Source organism: Brassica napus, chromosome A5 (genome assembly GCF_020379485.1).
Source record: "Brassica napus cultivar Da-Ae chromosome A5, Da-Ae, whole genome shotgun sequence".
NCBI lineage: Eukaryota > Viridiplantae > Streptophyta > Magnoliopsida > Brassicales > Brassicaceae > Brassica > Brassica napus.
The window spans coordinates 11,097,252-11,116,073 of NC_063438.1; the positions used below are offsets into that span (position 1 = coordinate 11,097,252).

At 34.5% G+C, this 18,822-nt stretch overlaps 3 protein-coding genes across 3 annotated transcripts; all 3 read right to left on the reverse strand.

The window, feature by feature from the left end:
- Positions 1 to 5,977: 5,977 nt before the first annotated feature.
- Positions 5,978 to 10,958, reverse strand: LOC125608930 (long chain acyl-CoA synthetase 2-like). The gene is made up of 19 exons (XM_048779585.1): positions 10,544 to 10,958; positions 10,062 to 10,125; positions 9,849 to 9,938; positions 9,671 to 9,727; positions 9,524 to 9,572; positions 9,341 to 9,417; positions 9,186 to 9,225; positions 8,993 to 9,087; positions 8,747 to 8,914; positions 8,466 to 8,576; positions 8,296 to 8,383; positions 8,146 to 8,212; positions 7,978 to 8,053; positions 7,709 to 7,826; positions 7,370 to 7,618; positions 6,905 to 7,044; positions 6,616 to 6,804; positions 6,414 to 6,533; positions 5,978 to 6,162 (listed from the first exon to the last, which is right to left on the reverse strand). The coding sequence occupies exons 1-19, from the start codon at positions 10,696 to 10,698 to the stop codon at positions 6,115 to 6,117; spliced, it is 2,001 nt and encodes a 666-aa protein (XP_048635542.1). The 5' UTR covers positions 10,699 to 10,958; the 3' UTR covers positions 5,978 to 6,114.
- A 1,092-nt stretch (positions 10,959 to 12,050) lies between these two features.
- LOC125608931 lies at positions 12,051 to 14,153 on the reverse strand. Its single transcript, XM_048779586.1, has 8 exons — positions 13,912 to 14,153; positions 13,612 to 13,714; positions 13,504 to 13,542; positions 13,343 to 13,440; positions 13,161 to 13,275; positions 13,013 to 13,095; positions 12,397 to 12,937; positions 12,051 to 12,289 (listed from the first exon to the last, which is right to left on the reverse strand). Exons 1-8 carry the CDS (start codon positions 14,023 to 14,025, stop codon positions 12,228 to 12,230), a joined length of 1,155 nt encoding a protein of 384 aa, XP_048635543.1. The 5' UTR covers positions 14,026 to 14,153; the 3' UTR covers positions 12,051 to 12,227.
- A 434-nt stretch (positions 14,154 to 14,587) lies between these two features.
- LOC125608932 (probable calcium-binding protein CML34) lies at positions 14,588 to 15,225 on the reverse strand. Its single transcript, XM_048779587.1, has one exon. It carries the CDS (start codon positions 15,116 to 15,118, stop codon positions 14,723 to 14,725), a length of 396 nt encoding a protein of 131 aa, XP_048635544.1. The 5' UTR covers positions 15,119 to 15,225; the 3' UTR covers positions 14,588 to 14,722.
- Between the last annotated feature and the right edge of the window lie 3,597 nt (positions 15,226 to 18,822).

Below are 18,822 nucleotides of genomic sequence, written 5' to 3' on the forward strand. Positions count from 1 at the left end.
CATACAAGGATGAAGAAGAGGAGTATTGGCACCAGAAAAGCGGGATTATGTGGTATTCATCTGGAGATCTCGACACAAAATTCTACCACGCTTTGACTAAGCAACGAAGGGTACGTAATAGGATTGTCAGACTACATGATGCAGCCGGAAATTGGAGTACGGAGGATAATGGAGTAAAAAAAGTGGCAGTAGACTACTTTGAAGAACTATTTAGTACCACCTCTCCATTGGAGTTTGACATTTTGTTTCTCAGAGATAACGCTGGGGATTACTTCTCAGATGAATCAACGGTTATTGAGAATGGCGACTGAGGATGAGGTCAGAGAGGCTATATTCATGATGCACCCAGAAAAATCACCAGGACCGGATGGCATGACAGCTCTTTTCTTTCAGCACTCATGACATATTATTAAGAGTGATTTGGTAGAGATGGTGAATAATTTTCTTGTTTCGGGTGAAATGGAATCAAGCTTAAATATTACTAATATTGTATGATTCCAAAGACAGAACGGCCTACAAGGATGACAGAATTGCGGCCAATTAGTCTATGTAATGTAGGATATAAAATAATATCGAAGGTTTTATGTGTAGGTTGAAAATCTATTTAGCCTCTCTCGTCTTGGAGACTTAATCGGCATTTGGGACAGGATGTTTGATATCTGGCAATATTCTTATAGCCCACGAAATGATTCATGGATTACAGACTAATAAAGCGTGTCACGAAAAGTATATGGCAGTTAAAACATATATGAATAAAGCGTATGATAGGATAGAATATGAATTTACTAAGGCATTACTGCAGAAGATGGGCTTTCACCAGCATTGGATTAAATTAATGATAGAGTGTATATCATCGGTTCAATATAGGATTCTCCTAAATGGACAACCACGAGGTCTTATTGTGCCACACAGAGGTTTAATTACGACAAGCAGATCTGTTATCCCCTACTTATTTATTTTGTATAATGAGGCACTGATTGCAAATATTAGGAAGGCAGAGCGAGAGGAACAATTAACAGGAATTAAGGTAGCCAGAGCATGCCCATCAATTTCCCATCTGCTTTTTGTGGATGATAGTTTGTCCTTCTGCAAAGCTCAAAAGGAAGAATGTCATACCATTCTCAGGATTTTAAAAGAATACGAGGTGGTTTCAGGTCAACTGATAAATTTTGAAAAGCCTTCGATTCAACTTGAACATAAGATTGAGGAATCGGTCAGACAGGAGTTAAGATATATTTTGGGTATACATAATTTGGGGGAATGGGATCTTACTTAGGATTACCGGAAAATCTTGTAGGTTCTAAGATTCAAGTCTTTGGTTTTGTGCAGGATCGTCTAAATAATAGGGTCAATGGTTGGACTTTTAAATTTTTTACAAAAAGAGGAAATGAAGTGATCATCAAATCAGTGATTATGGCGATGCCGAACCATACGATGTCTTGTTATCGGTTACCTAAGGCAACCGCAAAAAAATTAACGAGTGCAGTAGCACAATTTTGGTTGAGTCCTGGGGGTAGTACAAGAGGACTGCATTGGAAGTCATGGGACAAAGCATGGGTCAGTAAGGAATACGGGGGTTTAGGTTTTAAGGATATAACTGATTTCAATACAGCAATGCTTGGTAAGCAGTTCTGGATGCTAATAGAGAAACCAAACACTTTATTTTCTCGAGTTTTCAAGGGTAGGTATTATAGGAATGCCTCACACATTGAACCGATTCGTTCATACTCTCCGTCATACGGCTGGAGGAGTATTGTATCTGCTAGATCTCTTGTAAGCAAAGGACTAATCAAAAGGATGGAAACAAGATCCTATATATCTGTATGGAACGATCCTCGACTCCCCACCACTCGCCCGAGACCAGCCAATAAAAATCAACACAATTTGTATCCAGACCTTACAGTGGATTCCCTTATTGACTCCACTTCGCGAAGATGGAATTTTCAGGCCCTACGGGCTTTGGTAGACCCACAGGATGTGAAAATCATAGAAAGTATACCATTGAGCAGAAATCAGATGGTTGATAGGTAAGGATGGCATTTCACAAACAATGAAAAATTTACGTTTAAATCAGGATACCAAGTAGAGCGGATCTACACAGATAAGGAAAGACCACCACTTACAGTAGATGTTCTGAAGGCATTTTGTTGGAAAATACGGTGTCAACCAAAAATAAAACATTTTCTTTGGCAATTGATATCAGGGTGTGTAGCAGTTAAGAAGAATATGCAGGCACGAGAGATGCAAGGAGATATATGTTGTGCAAGATGTGGAGCGGATGAGGATTTGATTAACCATGTCTTCTTTGAATGTCCTCCAGCACTTTAGGTTTGGACCCTTTCCAAGATTCCAACAAATCCAGTCATTTTCCCAACAAGTTCTCTTTTTGCAAATATGGATCATCTCTTTTTGAGAGTTGCTCCACAGATGTAGGATCATCAGTTTGCTTAGATAGTTTGGTACATTTGGAAAGGAAGAAAAAATAAGGTTTTTAGTAATCTGGATATAGATCCTAGGGACACTCTTAAATTGGCCGAAACGGAATCCACACTCTGAGCAGAAGCACAACTTTTGAATGACCAGAAGACGGGAACACAGGTTCAGGTCACGACTCTTCCGTCAATTCCCGGAAGATGGTGTTTTACAGATGGATCATGGAAAGAGAGAGATATTTTCTCTGGTCGGGTTGGTTCAGTACTTTAGAAGGATTTGAGGGGCTGATGGGAGCAAGGAATGTACATGCTACTCTAACTCCCTTGCATGCAGAGATGGAGGCGCTACTATGGGCTATGGAATGTATGAGAAACTTACGACAATTTCAGGTTACGTTTGCAACGGATTGTTCTCAATTGGTGAAGATGGTTTCGGAACCAGAAGAATAGCCAGCTTTTGCAAGTTATTTGGATATTAAGAGTCTGAAAGAGAGATTCATACGATCAGATATTATCCATTTACCAAGGACGAAAAATATATAGGCGGATAACCTAGCACGCAGTGTCAAAAAACAAACGTTTTTCGTCGTTCACATGGATCAACATCTCCCGGTGTGCTTTATAGAGTTAATATGAGTTTGTAATGTTCTCGACAAAAAATAAAGTTTTATAGTTATGCTAAGTTATAACATATTATTATCATATTATTAATAAAATATTCATTGTAAAATTAATTTTTATTGATTTAAATATTTTATATTTAAAATATTTTATTATTTTTACACATAACACATATTCATAAATAATTATTTTGGTGTTTTATTATTTTAGATCTGAATCAATGTAGGATAAGCCATTTATTTAAGTCATCTCGTTTGATTTTAATTTTATGTTTCAACTTATAAAATTTAGTTAAGATAGTTCTTTTTTATTAATTTGCTCTTCTTATTAGTAATAACATCGGTTAAAATTAAAATATAAATTATTGAAAATATATTTATTGATAATTTTTTTCTTAGATATTAAATTACAATGTTGAAAATAACATTTATATGAATTCCGAGTTATTAAAGGTTGATAGTTAGTTACAAATTTGGTGGTTTTTATTTTTTAATTAAGGTTTTCATTTTTCATCGTTGAAAACAAAACAGATTTGTTTGGTTAAATAAATGTTTTTGAATCATGTTTGATTTTAATTATAAGTAAATCCCACCTTTGTTACGTTTATGATTTTTCACATATAGGAAAATCATATATTTTAAAACTGTTCTACGTACACAATACTATCTTATTTAGGTTTTTAATCGACAGTTTTTAGGGAGTAGTGGGTCTTGTTAAAAAAAAAGGGAGTAGTGGACCCTGCATAGTATAAAATTAAAGTAGAAAATTGGTCAGTGAAACATCTATAAACTAATAATGTTAAAACTACACTAAAACTATAATTTTTTTTATTAATTTATAAAAATATTAATTTATCGATATACTAATTGAACCAAAAAAACTTAATTTGAAACTACAAAATTATATTGTTTTATAGAATTTTTTAATATAAATTAATTTATAAAGTATTAATTTAAAGAGGTTATAATGTAATATGATCGAAAAAACTTAGATAATGAGGCCTAAAACTGTGACAGATGTTGTTTTTGCCTAAAATGGCGATATATTGCCAACAATATACACATACAATAAACAACAATATACTTACCACACCAAGTATAAACATTATGGCATACTAACATGTATCTTCATTTCCTTCACCACAGCTAAAAACCACGTCCAATGAGGCAAAAACATTATTATTGAAAAATCATATTATTTTGAACACCAAATGCTTATATTAAACTAAAGGTCCAATGGAATAAGACGGTAAACACATAAACGAAAATAATTAAAACATAACGAAGGATAGATATGGCTAAGGAGAGAAAAGACCCATAAAAAAGCTTTATTTGTAATCCTAAAGCCTGCAATCGACGTTGAAGAACCTAACCAATGGGTTTTGATAATAAGAAGTCTGAGAACCTCCATAAAAGATTGCAGCTCTGGGGAAAGGGTCGCAATGCCGTAGTATCTTGCATAATAGTATCGACAGCGAGGAAAGGGGTGAGACGGCAAACAATAAGTTTCACCCGATACAGATTTTGAAATAAAACCCAATCATTGCTTACTATTTACTACGGCCGAAATAACATGATATACAGAAACAGACCACAAAATCCACACAGCCCTCCAAATATAGTAGTGGGTATAAAATAAGCCTAACATTTTTAAAAAGAAGCCGGTCCTGCAATGAAAATATACAACAAACAAACAGTTTAACACAAATGATAACATTCACACTATGGACTTCTCGAACATGGCTGCTTTTAACACCCAAAGAGCCATCCTCAAAACTAACAAAATTAAGCGAAACCAACATTGACATAATTTATAGAACCAAACCTATCACCTTTCAGACAAATGTCAACCCACACATAACTAGATCAAAACTCTGCAGTGAAACTTTCACGGGAACATACCACTAACAGTAAAATACAAGAGTAACCTAAAATTTTACTTTTAAATTTTTTTTCTTTTTTCTTGGCAACAAACGGCTATTCTATTACTCAAACATGAGGTGGTCTGGATAACCAGACCGGAATAGAACAACCAATAAAGCATAGAGATCTGTGAAAAGAGCGAGCATTCCTAGCTAAAGAATCAGCAATTTCATTTTGCATTCTTGGCACGTAGGTGATCTTGAAATCCGAATAGCACATCATGATAATTTGAATGACTTCCAGCTCCGTTGAAAAGTTTGGCCATGCTAGGGGATCATTTATCATCGCGATCAGGTCTTTACAATCTGTTCCAAAGCTTTGGCAGGTTGAATGCTGAAGCATGCTCTCCATCGCCCATTTCAACGCTTCCAGTTCCGAATGTAATGCTGTCTCCCGCCTTCTTAAGTTCTATGTCCCCATAAGTTGGATCTTCCCCGTGTTGTCCTTCCAAACCCATCCAATACCGCTGAATCGATCTGTGGATGTCCATGAACCATCCACCATACACATATTATCCAAGCTTAAGGCTTGTGTTTCTTCAACAATTGGTACATGTGGGGGAGTAGGTATAGAATCCTTAGCATTATACCAAGCCAGACATTCACTCTCTGCATATCTGACTAGTTCCATATGGTTCCTATCTATCCCCCTGAATAGCTTATCATTTCTTATCTTCCAGATGTACCATATTATTCAAGGGTAAGGGTTTTCTATCATCTTCCTGCCTCATAATTGTATTCTTTCTCCAAAAAAAATAACCCATATTGGTGTACATACTTGATATATGGAAAATTTGAGAACCTGATGGTGTTGATGGTAGTGTCCATGCTTGTAATGCTGGTAGGTATTCAAAGATCGTGTGGGTAACAATTTCATTTGGCTTTCCACGTAATTATCACATCGCATATTCCGATGTATTAAATTTTTTGTTACAGCTATCTGCCCTGAAATTAATTGTCATATAAGTTGACGAATTTTCTGTAGCGCGTTCACTTGGTAAAATTCCTTGGTAAAATTTTCTTATAACAATATATAATGTAAAGTGTATCATATGAATAATATATGATAAGAGGATTCGAATACAATGTTGACATATCATACAACTAAAAAAACATCGGAAAATGAATAGCCGTTCGGTTCTATGCTCTGGACGCCTTTGCTTCGGTGTAAAGTTGATCAATTATGCTCTGAAATTAACAAAGTTTAGTTGTGTTAGTAAACAATTAATATGCAGGACATGTCCAGAGTTATTAGTACATTTGCATAGATCACAAATCTGATTCTGGTGATCCATATTATGTGGCATTAAGTCCCGATTTGTTATGTTTTCGTTTACGTATGCATTTACACGTAACATGGAAACGCAAACGTAAATTAATGGCAAAAAAAATCAATCGGACCTAACACAAAAGAAGAAATTGAGTAGAGAAAGGGTCACCTTGTAATGTTTGAGGAGCTGTGGCCTTTTCAACTTGAAAGTTGGAGTTATAAGATCTCTTTCAATATCGAAAAGGTTTGGTTCCAAATGAACCGCTTTTAACATTTCGAACCCTTTAAGCTACAAATACATTAAAAGAAAGACATTATTAAAAGTAATAAATCATTTCAAAATTTAAAATTGGGTAAAAAAGTATACGTACTTGGTATTGCTTTGCGGTAGAGTTAAGCTCATCCAAGAAGTATTTTTGAGCTTTGAGATTTTGACATAGAGATTCAAAATCATTGGGAGATGATTGGTTATTAAGTTTAGCCCAATCTTCAATAGCCTTTCTCTCGGGTACAACCACTGCTACCAGAAAAGACTCGAAGCTGTTTCCATAGATCCATATCTATAACATTATTGGTAGATAATATTATTAGATAACACATACTATAAATATAATATTGAAGAAATGTTGTTTTAACTTAGATATATCACTAAATACATACCTGAGCAATGAGAGGGCATCTTGAGTAAGTGTTCTCGAGGTTTTCGACAGCAACATATTCACCTTGAGACAACTTGAAGATGTTCTTCTTCCTATCTATGATCTTCATCGATCCATCTTCTTGCCATTCCCCAATATCTCCTACAAACATAAAAAAAAGTTAACTGCTTAGAGAACCATTATCGCATTGGGTTTCTTATTTTGTTTTTTTTTTTTTTTTTTTAAAAGAAGGAACCAATCGCGTGCCGCTACATGTTATTGGGCCCGTAAACAGCACTAAAGACACACCAAAGACGTCTCCTATTTCGTTACTTTTGCATACGTTTTTACTAAATTATGCGGGACCCACGCCTTAAAACCTTTGTTTATATACGGCGATAAATGTGCTCTTATGAGTTCTGAGTTTAAACAGTCAAAAAGTTAACTGCTTATGAGTTCTGAGTTAAGAAAAAAAGATCAACAATACCTGTGTGGAACCATCCATTGATCACGACTTGATCAGTTAGGTCTTGTCTTTTGTGGTAACCAGAGAACATTGAATTTCCTCTAAGACAAATCTCTCCTCTAGCCACATCCCCGGAAAAAGCTTCATAACCCATCTCTGGTACAGAAACTAGCCTTGCCTCCACCGTAGGCATTGGCACACCCACTGTCCCCACCATAGAAAATACTCCTGCTAAAGTCGTGAAGCTCCCTCCACAACTCTCAGTCAATCCTGTCACATTACCGTAATTGAAGTAGGTTTAGCCGAAACCAATAAAGACATTGAGTATACTAAAATATCCGTTTATATATGTAGACTTACCATAACCTTGAGAGAGATTAGAGGCAGGGATGATTCTCAAGAACTCCTCTACATGACGAGGTAAAGGTGCTGCACCTGATAACAACATATGAGCTCTTCCTCCTAATGCATCTTTTATCTGACAATTCAGTTCCAAAATTTGTAAGTCTATTACATATTTTTATCCAAGATATCCTCTATATAGTATTTCAGAAGCATAGATATATAAAAACTGTAATATAAATCTTCATTTTTTAGTAATCTTCTATTTTCCTGCGTGTCACACTGACCTTATCGAACATAAGTCTGTCTAGACGAGGAGAAGCTTCTTCTTGAGACAATCCTTTTCTCATATTCCCCAATTTACTGTACTCACAAGATGATGATACAGACACAGATTCACATTCATATATTTCGAAGGCCCATTGTTCTTATTTGAAGAAACAGAGAGAACTCACTAGTTATAAGCCAAATCGAAGAGTTTCTTGCGTATCAAACCACCAGCTGAGATTTTTTGCATTACACCTAAACTCACAAAATAATTTCTTTAAATTCTTATTAAAAAAACAAGAGAGCGCAAGATTTTTCGATTTGATCAAATCTATTACCAGCATAGAGTTTGTCGTAAACTCGTGGAACACCGCAAAACACAGTTGGTTTCAGTGCATGAACATCATCCATCAAGTACCGAATGTCCTAGAAACAAATATAAGAGAGCAATTTTGTGAAAAGTAATAAAATAAAGGGGTTTAAACTTTTTAAAAATAAATTTGCTTACGCCACGCCAGTATCCAACAGAGGAGCCTCTGGATAAAAAGTAGATCTCCATGACTTGATCATAACAATGTGCTAATGGCAAGTACGAGAAAAACAAATCACTTGTGTCGCACTACAAAATTCCAAAAAATATAAATAAATGTCATTCCCTTAAATATGGCTCTAATCTCTAATGATATTATAAAACGAACGACAAAACGTATTGTTCGTCTCTATGCTAGGGACAACGAAACGAAGTAACGAACATCACAAATGTATGATATTCTTAAAAAGATAAATTACCGATCGATCGGTGACTTGAAGCATTTTATCAATGGATAAAACTTCGACCATAATCGCTGCATTGCTTAAGATTACACCTTTGGGCTCTCCTGTCGTCCCGCTTGTGTACATTATTGTGCATATGTCTGTTTTTTGCTTACGAGGAAGTGTTGTCTCATCCGAGTTTCCCTGAAAACATAATAACCTGGTTACTAGTCAAAGACCCACAAAAAGTTGAATCTTTGGAATAAATAAAAACAGACTAACCATTAGTAAGAACTCATGCCAAGAAAATAACGAAACACATTGGTTCTCAGCTTCTTCCTTTTGAGTAATCGAGACTTCACCAAAGCTCACAATAGCTGAAAGAGAAGATAAAATCATTGGTTCAAACAACATATTAGAATGAATTTTACATCGGATCACTGATTTTTTTTTCCATTAAAACCATCTAACTTACTCTTCAAATTCGAAGAACATCCCTTGCGGCATGCTAAGATCTGCACAAAAGCTCCCAAGAATAAATTAGAAGAAGAAAAAATAACCTTTTCTTGTATGATAAGAAACGTATAATGGAATCTATAGCATGACTGATTCGACCAAAAATGGACTTACGGAGGAAAGTGCCTTCTCTTGAACGAATACCAGCGAAACCTCGGCATGGTTGATGATGAACTCTACAGCGTTTACACCTGTTTCATCCATATAAAAATTTGGATTAGGTTAAGCCTAATTAATTTTCAGATAAATCTTGAACTAGTATTAATATTATATGTAATATATGTCCAGGTAACTTACCTAAACTGTCGTATAAAGGTACATAAGTTATCCCTTGGCTCATGCAGGCCTGCAATATAACTGATTAGAGATACTCTATGATAGAGGAAAAAAATATTTAAACCCAAAATTTTATAATTATGAATCAAGCCAAAAGTTTTGTTATACCTCCATCGCGATAATCCATTCTGGACAATTAGATCCGTATATTCCACAACAGTTTCCCTAATCCACAAAAAAAGAAAAAAAGAATTTAGACAAACTATGATTTCGCCTATAACTTCCGGTTGATCTATATACATGATTGATTGGAACGAAAACATTATTATAGGAGATAGGAAGGTACCGGATTAACGCCTCGGCTTCTGATTGCTGATCCAATCCGCAATGCAGCATCGTGAGCTTCCCTATATGTGATCCATGTGTATGGACCGACCTATATACACATTATTTCAAATGATATGAAACACATCAAAAATGATATAAATTTGTTGACAGAATAAATTGAAATGAAGTTATTTAGTGGTCAACACTAAAATGTTATATAGCTTTTTTTTACCTTGGAATCAACCGTTACGCGCCGGCCTAACATTTGCTCATTCGGATATTGCTTCACAGCCTCACTGGAACAATAATACATACAAGAAGCAAGACAAGTTCTGTTATTATGTATACAGTATACCCTAGAAAACATATACTTCTGCTGTTCTGTAATGTAAGTTATACAGAAATATATATATTTTTATTATATATTGGTTTCATATTTCTATGTAACTTTTATATTTTTGGATATTGTGTAACCAAATATATTCTATTTTTTTTGTATGATTAATTAAACGATACTTACTTTATAAAGTTCAGTTATAAGTTTTGAAAAACTATTTTTCTTGATATATGTACTTTTAGTTAAACAGCTTATATTAATGCAATAAATAGTATTTAACATTTATCACACATGAATTTTTATTGCTTAGCAGAATTAATCAGCACTGGACCAACAATTAATTACTTTACAATCGTAAAGGGTGTCAAAATCCATACCTAAATAGCTGCCAAGGAGAATCAAGATCAGCAGGAAGATCGAGGAGGCCATCTTTAGCGTATTTACATCGATAAACCGGTCCTGCCGATGGATGCTCTGCGGTGGCTTGCCGTCCTTCTTCCATTATCACCACATGATCAGCAGCTGCAGCCATATGTGTATTAATATTACCCTTACAAATAAAGATGAAACGGGAATGGTGAATGAGGAAGATGAGGAATGTGAATGTCTATTTGAAGATTGAAAAAAACGTATTGAGGTTAATAAAAGTCTCTGTGTATCGGTGGTGAAGTCTAGAGATTGCAGTTATGAGTTAGAGGAAGTGGTTGAGCAATAACTTCACTCTCACAGTTGGTGTATTTCTGACCGGTTTTTAATTGCGCCTTTATTGGGAGTCTATCTTTCTTTGTTTGTTTGTCATCTGTAGAATTTAATATTTTAATATTATATGTGTGTATCTATGTGTTATAACTTATATGCAAGTAGATTTGGTGGGCTTGAATCTTGTGTTTTCTTTTTCGACTTCTTTTGCTTTGGTGGGTTTGAATCTTAGAAAAAGTCAGAATATAACGAGTAATTAAACCAAACGTAGACTATCTAATTAACCCAATTTTCATGTGACGGATTCATGGTCAAATCAGTTATTACATCCAACCCGGCTATATAATCAATTCATTGTCAAACCCGATCTAACTATCGGGTCGGTCTGGTTTTTAAATACTACAAATGACAGTTTGATGAGAGAAGAGATTGACTTCTCTTTACAAAACAACCATTAAAGAGTGAGACTATGAGACCTTCATAATTTAACTATGTTTAGTATTTCATCCGTTTCACAAAGATCTATATTTTAGAGAAAAAAAATTGTTTCAAAAAGATATATGTTTTATATTTTCAATACATAAATTAATTGAAAATTGTAAATTTCAAAAAAAACATAATAATGTTTATAAATATTTTATTGATCAAAAGTTGTGGGAAATAGTTGATAATGTAAAATATTGTATTGGAAACTAAAATTTGATATTTTTTTTAATAAGTGTGAAAAACCTAAAACATATATATATATATATCTTTCTGAAACGGAGAGACTAATAAGCAGAGCAAAAACAAAAGTCTGTCTGTCATAATAGAAGAATGACCAGTGCCGGCGCATAAACATCGGTCTTCTCTGAAGCCGAGGTCCCACGGTCATCTTATGCTCTTCCTCCTCGCGTTCCAGATATCCGTGACTTAGGCCGATAAATATTCCCAACTCCTTTGTAATGGATTTGGGTCCAACAATGACGTAAAAAACTGTTTCTTCCGATGTGCCACTTTGATATTAAAACTGTACTAGGTTAAATATACCATATTCAAAACCGTTTAAATTCTGGTCTTTTTTTTTTTTTAACATCATTCTGGTTTTTATTTAACACCCGTTTTCTAATATGACTATTTTTATAACCATCAATGGTTGGATGTGAGAACAGAATTACTTAACGTGTTAGTGTTACTACAAAGACATGAAAAAATATAAACTGATTTTAGTAATAATATATACTAACGAGAAACAGAGCGGTTTCTCTGTTATTACCTGGTGCAGTCCTACTAAACAAATGGTCCAAGTTTATCTATTAGATGGAATAGTACACAAACAATAAACAAAAACCAAGCCAAATAAAGAAGAAACAAGATCATTCTTCACAGCATTGACTGATGAGCCAACAACATCCTGGCGCCACTGTAAACCAACTCCGCATCATCTGTATCCAAAAGTGTAAACCGGCTCAGACCCAACACAACCCTAAATATATGGTGAGCTAAACCGAAACTTCAAAACATAATTCAGACAAGAATTGTTAGTCCATACCAGTAAGAAGATCGAGGTTGAACTCAGGAGGCACATTATCATCCGACTCAACCGCAGCTTTAGCAGAAGCAATGCCAACCGCTAAACTCTGGAACAGATCTAAACCATCGCTCAGCGACGCAACGGTACCGCCTACTAGGCAATCCCCTGCACCAGTAAGCTTCTTGACTTTGGCTGGGACGGTTGGGAAATGCATTGCAAAAAGACTCGAGCCGTGACTCAATCCCGGTTCAGAAAACCGGTTCGGTGAACATATAAGTTGTACCCTTCTGAAAATCTCTCCACTAAACTTTCTGTTTATGTTGAGAGCCTTATTGGGATTACCCTTTGAGCATAGGAGAGCTCCATTGGAGCCAAGTGTTACAATAACAACTTTAATACCAGTTTCAAGAAGAACCAAAATAGCTGGCTTCAACGCACAGAAAACATCTTGTGGTAAAAGCTTGTTGACTTCTGGTTCAAGGGTTTTGAACATGTTCCTTGCGCAGAGAGTGTTGGCCATTGCTATGAGCTCGTGTTGGTTTGGTGATACTACAGTTACCTATTCAGAAAACAAAACATAAATCCTTTTTTGATTTCACGTAAACATTGACGAGTGTGGAGACATAACACTCACATACTTGGCGATTGAGGCGATTCTCTGGGACTTTGTGACAGACACGGGCTCAAACCAGACAGGAACATTGAACTCTGCAGCCACTTCAAGAAAAAAAAATCATCGTTAGGAAGAGAGACAATCAAACGGAGGAAGTATTAAGAAGTACATTTGCAAGATGCTTCCAAAGCAAGAGCGCTAAGATTGGCATCAATCACAAGGACAGGAGCGGAGCTTATGTTTGGTTCAAACCGCTGGATCCACTCAGGTGTCAGAAACTTCTCCTGCCAGAGGAAACATTGTAAAACGAACGATAAAGTCATAACTGGCTGAGAATGAGAAGATACGTACAACAGCATCCACACGGGCAACGCCAGCAGCAACTTCTCCGTGAATGTCATATACAAGAGATACAATGGGAGTAGTGATGTCTTCACGTCTCAAGATTCCTGGATAGCTCAAAGACTTTTCAACTAAATCACGCATCAATCGATTTGCTTATTTAATCTAACCTTCAGTAGAGAGCTTCCAGTCTTTCAACAATACACTGGCTGTGAAAAGAAGCCATATTAAGCTCTCAGAAGAAAGAGTTCAATGAAGAGAAGAGTGTTGAAACAGACCTGGGCCATCGATCCCCAAAGCACCAATCATGAAGGGTCTTATTCCAAGCTTGAAGATGCATTCAGCTACATTTCTGCCTACCCCACCAGGTGCAAACAACACCTTTTACAAAACATAAGAAGCATATATAAAACAACTATAGTCACGTCACACACATGAGGTTCGCAAGATCATTGACTTATGATTTGTTTTTCTTCCTTTAGATTCAATCTTATGATTGGATCAAGTATAGACGAGATTTGATTGCACACGAGAAATGAATCAAAAGAGAGAGAGAGAGAGAGTTATGAGAACCCAACCTGGCCTGGGACGGTGGTTCCGGAGATTGGTGCGGTTGAAGAAGGCTTTGCGTGAACATCCAGAATCAGAGCACCGACTACGACTGGCGAACCCACATCTTCTCCCCCTCCCATTTTCCTCAGATTCTCTCGCTAATTGTTACTTGTTAGTATTCAGTACTCAGTAGCCTCTTCAGACACACAGAATTGATCTCTTTTGTTCTCTTTTGTCTTTTTCTATTTGTCTCTCTTCTAAAAATGTTATGTTAGAAAACTTTAGTCCAAAATACGTAGCCATTAAATTATAATGGGATTGCTGAAAATGATTTAAAACTTGATTTGATTTTGAATCCAAAATATATTTTAATTCAATCAAATGAAAATTATATTTATATCCAAAAATTAAATTTATATTTAAAAATAAACTTTAATTTTTGAAAAAAATAATATTTCACATATAAAATATAATTACATATATAATTAAATATAATTCACTGTTGTCATAAAATATATATAAATTAGTATACATATATGAAAAAAATCAAATCTTCAAATATTAGAAAAGTATTATGTATGCATGGACGAATCACCTAGTTAAATTTGTAAGTTGCAGTATAAGCAAATCAAAATCTTTAAATATTAAAAAGTATTGAATGAATGCGACTAATCACCTAACTAAGTGCAGTATACAACAACATGCACTTGAATTTGTTTATAAAGATAAAAGTACGGTCGAGAAACCTCTAAACCGATGATAATAAACATCAATAAGCTTTACTAATTATTATATAACTAAACACAATTACTACTAAGCAAGCAGATAACTTATATCTTAAAATTCGCCGATTATCATAACCATAAACTCTTCGAAGCTCAGATAACCATCGCCATCTGCATCAACGGTTTTAACCATCTCGGCACATTTCTCTTCAGTGCATTCCTTCCCAAGCCCAATCATGGCTGCATGGAACTCACTGGAAGTAATCTTTCCGTCACCGTCAGCATCGCATAAAGCAAAAGCTTCTTTCAACATTTTATCAACAGATGAAGCAAACTCGTCGGAGCTGAGCTCGCCATCACCATCCACATCAATGTCCTTGAACATTTGTGTGACTTCTTTCTCAGAAATGTTTAGAGAGAAAGCAAGAACCGCTTCACGGAACTCGTCTAGCGAGAGTTTACCGTTTTTGTTCTTGTCGAACTTCTCGAAAATCTGTTTTGCAGACATGTTTTATTATATGCTCGAACTTCTTTTGTTTATAATGTGATGTGTGAAATGTGACATACTAAGTTCTTGTATTTATAGGATTTGACAACCATAAACCAAAAAAACTACAAAATCTAATAGTTTAAGCCATGATTAAATAAAACAAAAATATGATAGAAAATAATAAAATACTAAATGAAAAACTTTTAAAATAGGAAATATTAGAAAATATATGTAGATCTTATCCTGCCTAATGGATTTGTTTCATCTACTTTTTATTTTTGACGACAGATTTGTTTCATCTAATTATTAAAAGTTCACTGTATCTACTAATAATAACAATCCTGATTAATTCTAAAGGTTGTGAATTTCATTTATGTTGAAAGGTTATGTGTTTTCAACAATTAAAAGTTGTGCTCTTTTATATTGAAAAGTTGTGATTCTTCATATAAGTATTATTTCAAAAAAAATAATCTTTAAATTGAAAAAATGTGACACTTCAATTTTTTTTTGAAAATCTATAAATAGGCTATATACATGCTTTCTCAAAGCATAATTTTCACTAATCAAATAAAATGGATGAAAGGTTGTGTTTTCAAGAACACATGATTCATGTCCAATTTTCATACACGAATTTCAGTCATGTCACTATAATGTCTTCTTCTTTCTTTCTCTGGTCCTCTGAGCCATGAACCAACCGTATTACGAGGGTTCATGATTTATTTATTGAAACGTTCGGGATTGGAGCCAACTTCTAGTGTGCCCCAAATGTGAAATGTCAAATCTCCTATGGGCTCCTAGAGTCTGCTATGCCCCTATTTCATAATTTTTTTTTTGATCAAAATTTAAACTCCCAAATCAAATCCTTCCCGGTTATCAAAACTAAACCCTAACCCCCCTATGGATTAGTGAACCCATGGGCAAATATTTAAATTCTATACCTTTCAAATTCAAAAAAAAATCTTAAAATCGTTTTTTATCATATTTTGATGATTTTTTCGAAAATATGGAAAACAACGTTTTTGGATTTTTGAAATATTTTTATCAAATTGTATAAATCAAATAAAAAATATTAACTTTTTCATTTTAATTTTATGATTTTTCGTTTGACATATAAAATTAAAAGAATAAAAGGGTCCTTTTGAGATTGTGTTATGGGATATAAGGGCATGAGAGGAGATGATTCTAGGGATTGTACGGTCTCGTCATCATACGTATCGTACATCGTCCGACGGTCTCGTCGTCTCGGCACTTTAACGTACGAGCTCGTAATCTCATTAGTATGGCATCATAATGATACCGATACACTCGAACGAGTATTAAATAATTATATGAACCACTAAGATCTTACAATGCAATAGTTACGTGCCGCCTGCTGTTTTCTTATTTTTCATTAAGAAACTTTCTGAAAATTGATATTCAATCGAAAATTATAATAAGAAACGTAGCACACTACAGTTCCACGTTTTGGTGTCAAACCCATTAACCAACGAAACAGCATTAGTTTCAATGATCAACAAGTCTACATTGGGCGGTGACTTCGCCGCAAGGGAGAAGAAAAAAAGAGTTATGGAGCATCTTCCCCTTCATCCATGTCTGTCAAATAGGTGGTGACTCATCACTTGATTGTATCTTAAAAACAAACTGTCGTGCCCCAAAGTGTTCCAAGGGTTGGATCCTAGGGCAAGTGGCAACCCATCAAGTATCACACCATTTCCGTGATTCACAGCGTCTACTTCTCAAAAGCCATTATAAAAAACAGTGATAAAAATTACCGTATTGATTCCAATTATCAACAACTTAATAGTGAAGTTGTGACTTCGAAGGGAGAAGAAGAGAGATGTTTAACGTGGCGGCCAATATGCATTATAATTTACTTATTTTATTTTTTTGGTTTAAAAATGATTTGATAATTCTGTTATTTAGCTTAAAACATGTGCACATTATGTAACCGATCTTCACTATAAGTTAACAGTTCCCATATTAAGCTTCAATAATTAAGATTTAGACAAGATACCAAAAACATACTTTCACGATTTTAAGATACAGAAGAGAGACTAAAAGATTAGAAAATGAGATGGACGAAGAATATAAATGAGACCATGAAAACAATAATACGAGAAGGGATAAAGAAACCAAGTATATTAAAAAAAAAGTTTCTCCTATAAAAAAGTTCAATATATAAGATCATGAAAAGTACATCATTTGCTATTCTAGAAGATATGTGTTGTTTGAGAATGAGACTTTTGAGAGAGGAGTTACAATTAAAACCAAGAGAATGATTTTCAAACCCGAAGAGAATCATAAAGCCTTTATTATTAGTCTTATTATTCTCAGACCTAAACCAACTGTACGGAATGCCAGCGGCTAAGTAGAAAGCGGCCATGAGGAACATCTGAATCTTGACTCGACCGACTCTATCGATGAAATAAACGGTGAATCAGTGGCTGCGACCTTAGCTGCTTGGCCTGCTTCGAAGGCAGAGTCATAGACATTTGTCATATTGGCAGGTTTGTCGGATAAGTTGACGATTTGAGAGAGGAGGAGGTTGCTTGTATAGAAGACGACGTCCACTAGGAACCAATTGGCTGAGGCTGCGAAGAGGTCACGGCCGTGGAGGCTGAAGAAACGTCGAGAAAACAGATTGTAGGAGGAGTAAGAAGAAGTAGACGGTGGTGGGTGTGGTGTCTCCGATGATGAATCTTCAGCTACTTGAGATACTTTGTATATGGACATGACTTTTTGCAGGTCTTTTTCTGCTTGGAAAGCATTCTTCTCAACTAATGCTGTATATCGCAATATCGCATGCGACTTTAAAATTTTAGTGACTGACCTTTTGATTGGATTATTTAGTAGAAACAACTGAAAATTTTGTAAAGATCTATTACTCGTAATTCTTTGTAAACCATACAAAATGTACCATTTTTATTTTTTAGCTAGTGGAGAAGGTTAAGATTTATAGTCAAACTTTTGTTAGAAGTTACGTAGCAACCTTAAAAAGAGAGAGTATTATGTCAAAGCTAATAAAATGTAACTTATTATCAATACCAACTATAAATAATTGAGATGTCTTCTATTTGAAATCCAATAAATGCAATCAATAATTTTTAAAAATGTAAATCTATAATTTATCAACATACAGTAGTTAGCTTTTATATAATTTTTGTTTTCTATTATAAAAATTGTCAGTGCATGTTGTATAAGAACTCTTCTGAAGATTCAAAGCAATATTCTTAATGCTAACATGAGTCAACACACATTTGTTACGCTATCCAATCTATTTGATATTCTTTCAAAAGAAACAAAGCATGTAAAATATATAAGAATAATAGTTATTTTTGGCAAACATAGAAATATAAATTTTTCAAAAAGAATACTGACTACTACTAATATTTCCTTTTTATTAGTAAAATTATTTTGATGTCATGAAAAAATAATTGAAATTTATTCAAAAATTGGTTGGAACTATATAATTGTAAATTTTTATTTGAAGTTGTAAAATGCTATAGGACTCTTAGCTCCCTATCATTAGATCTTATAATAAGAGGATTCATGTTATATAAAGAGAAAATATTTAATAACTTCTTAAATAATTAGTATATTTAAAAACAGTTAGTTGTTCATCTTGGCACAATACATATCATATGACACAATGATTTACAAATATAGTTGCATACAATCTAAGTTTATAATATAAGTACTTTTTCGAAACCAATTGTTATAAA

Excerpts from the sequence above, each read along its gene's own strand:
- LOC125608930 (XM_048779585.1), bottom strand. The coding sequence starts at position 10,698 with ATGGCTGCAGCTGCTGATCATGTGGTGATAATGGAAGAAGGACGGCAA. Across the intron at positions 9,573-9,670 it reads AATGGATTATCGCGATGGAG|GCCTGCATGAGCCAAGGGAT; the intron begins GTATAACAAAAC and ends GTTATATTGCAG. Across the intron at positions 6,805-6,904 it reads GATGCCCTCTCATTGCTCAG|ATATGGATCTATGGAAACAG; the intron begins GTATGTATTTAG and ends ATAATGTTATAG.
- LOC125608931 (XM_048779586.1), bottom strand. The coding sequence starts at position 14,025 with ATGGGAGGGGGAGAAGATGTGGGTTCGCCAGTCGTAGTCGGTGCTCTG. Across the intron at positions 13,441-13,503 it reads CTGGAAGCTCTCTACTGAAG|GAATCTTGAGACGTGAAGAC; the intron begins GTTAGATTAAAT and ends TGAGCTATCCAG. Across the intron at positions 12,938-13,012 it reads TCGCCTCAATCGCCAAGTAT|GTAACTGTAGTATCACCAAA; the intron begins GTGAGTGTTATG and ends TTTTCTGAATAG.
- LOC125608932 (XM_048779587.1), bottom strand. The coding sequence starts at position 15,118 with ATGTCTGCAAAACAGATTTTCGAGAAGTTCGACAAGAACAAAAACGGT.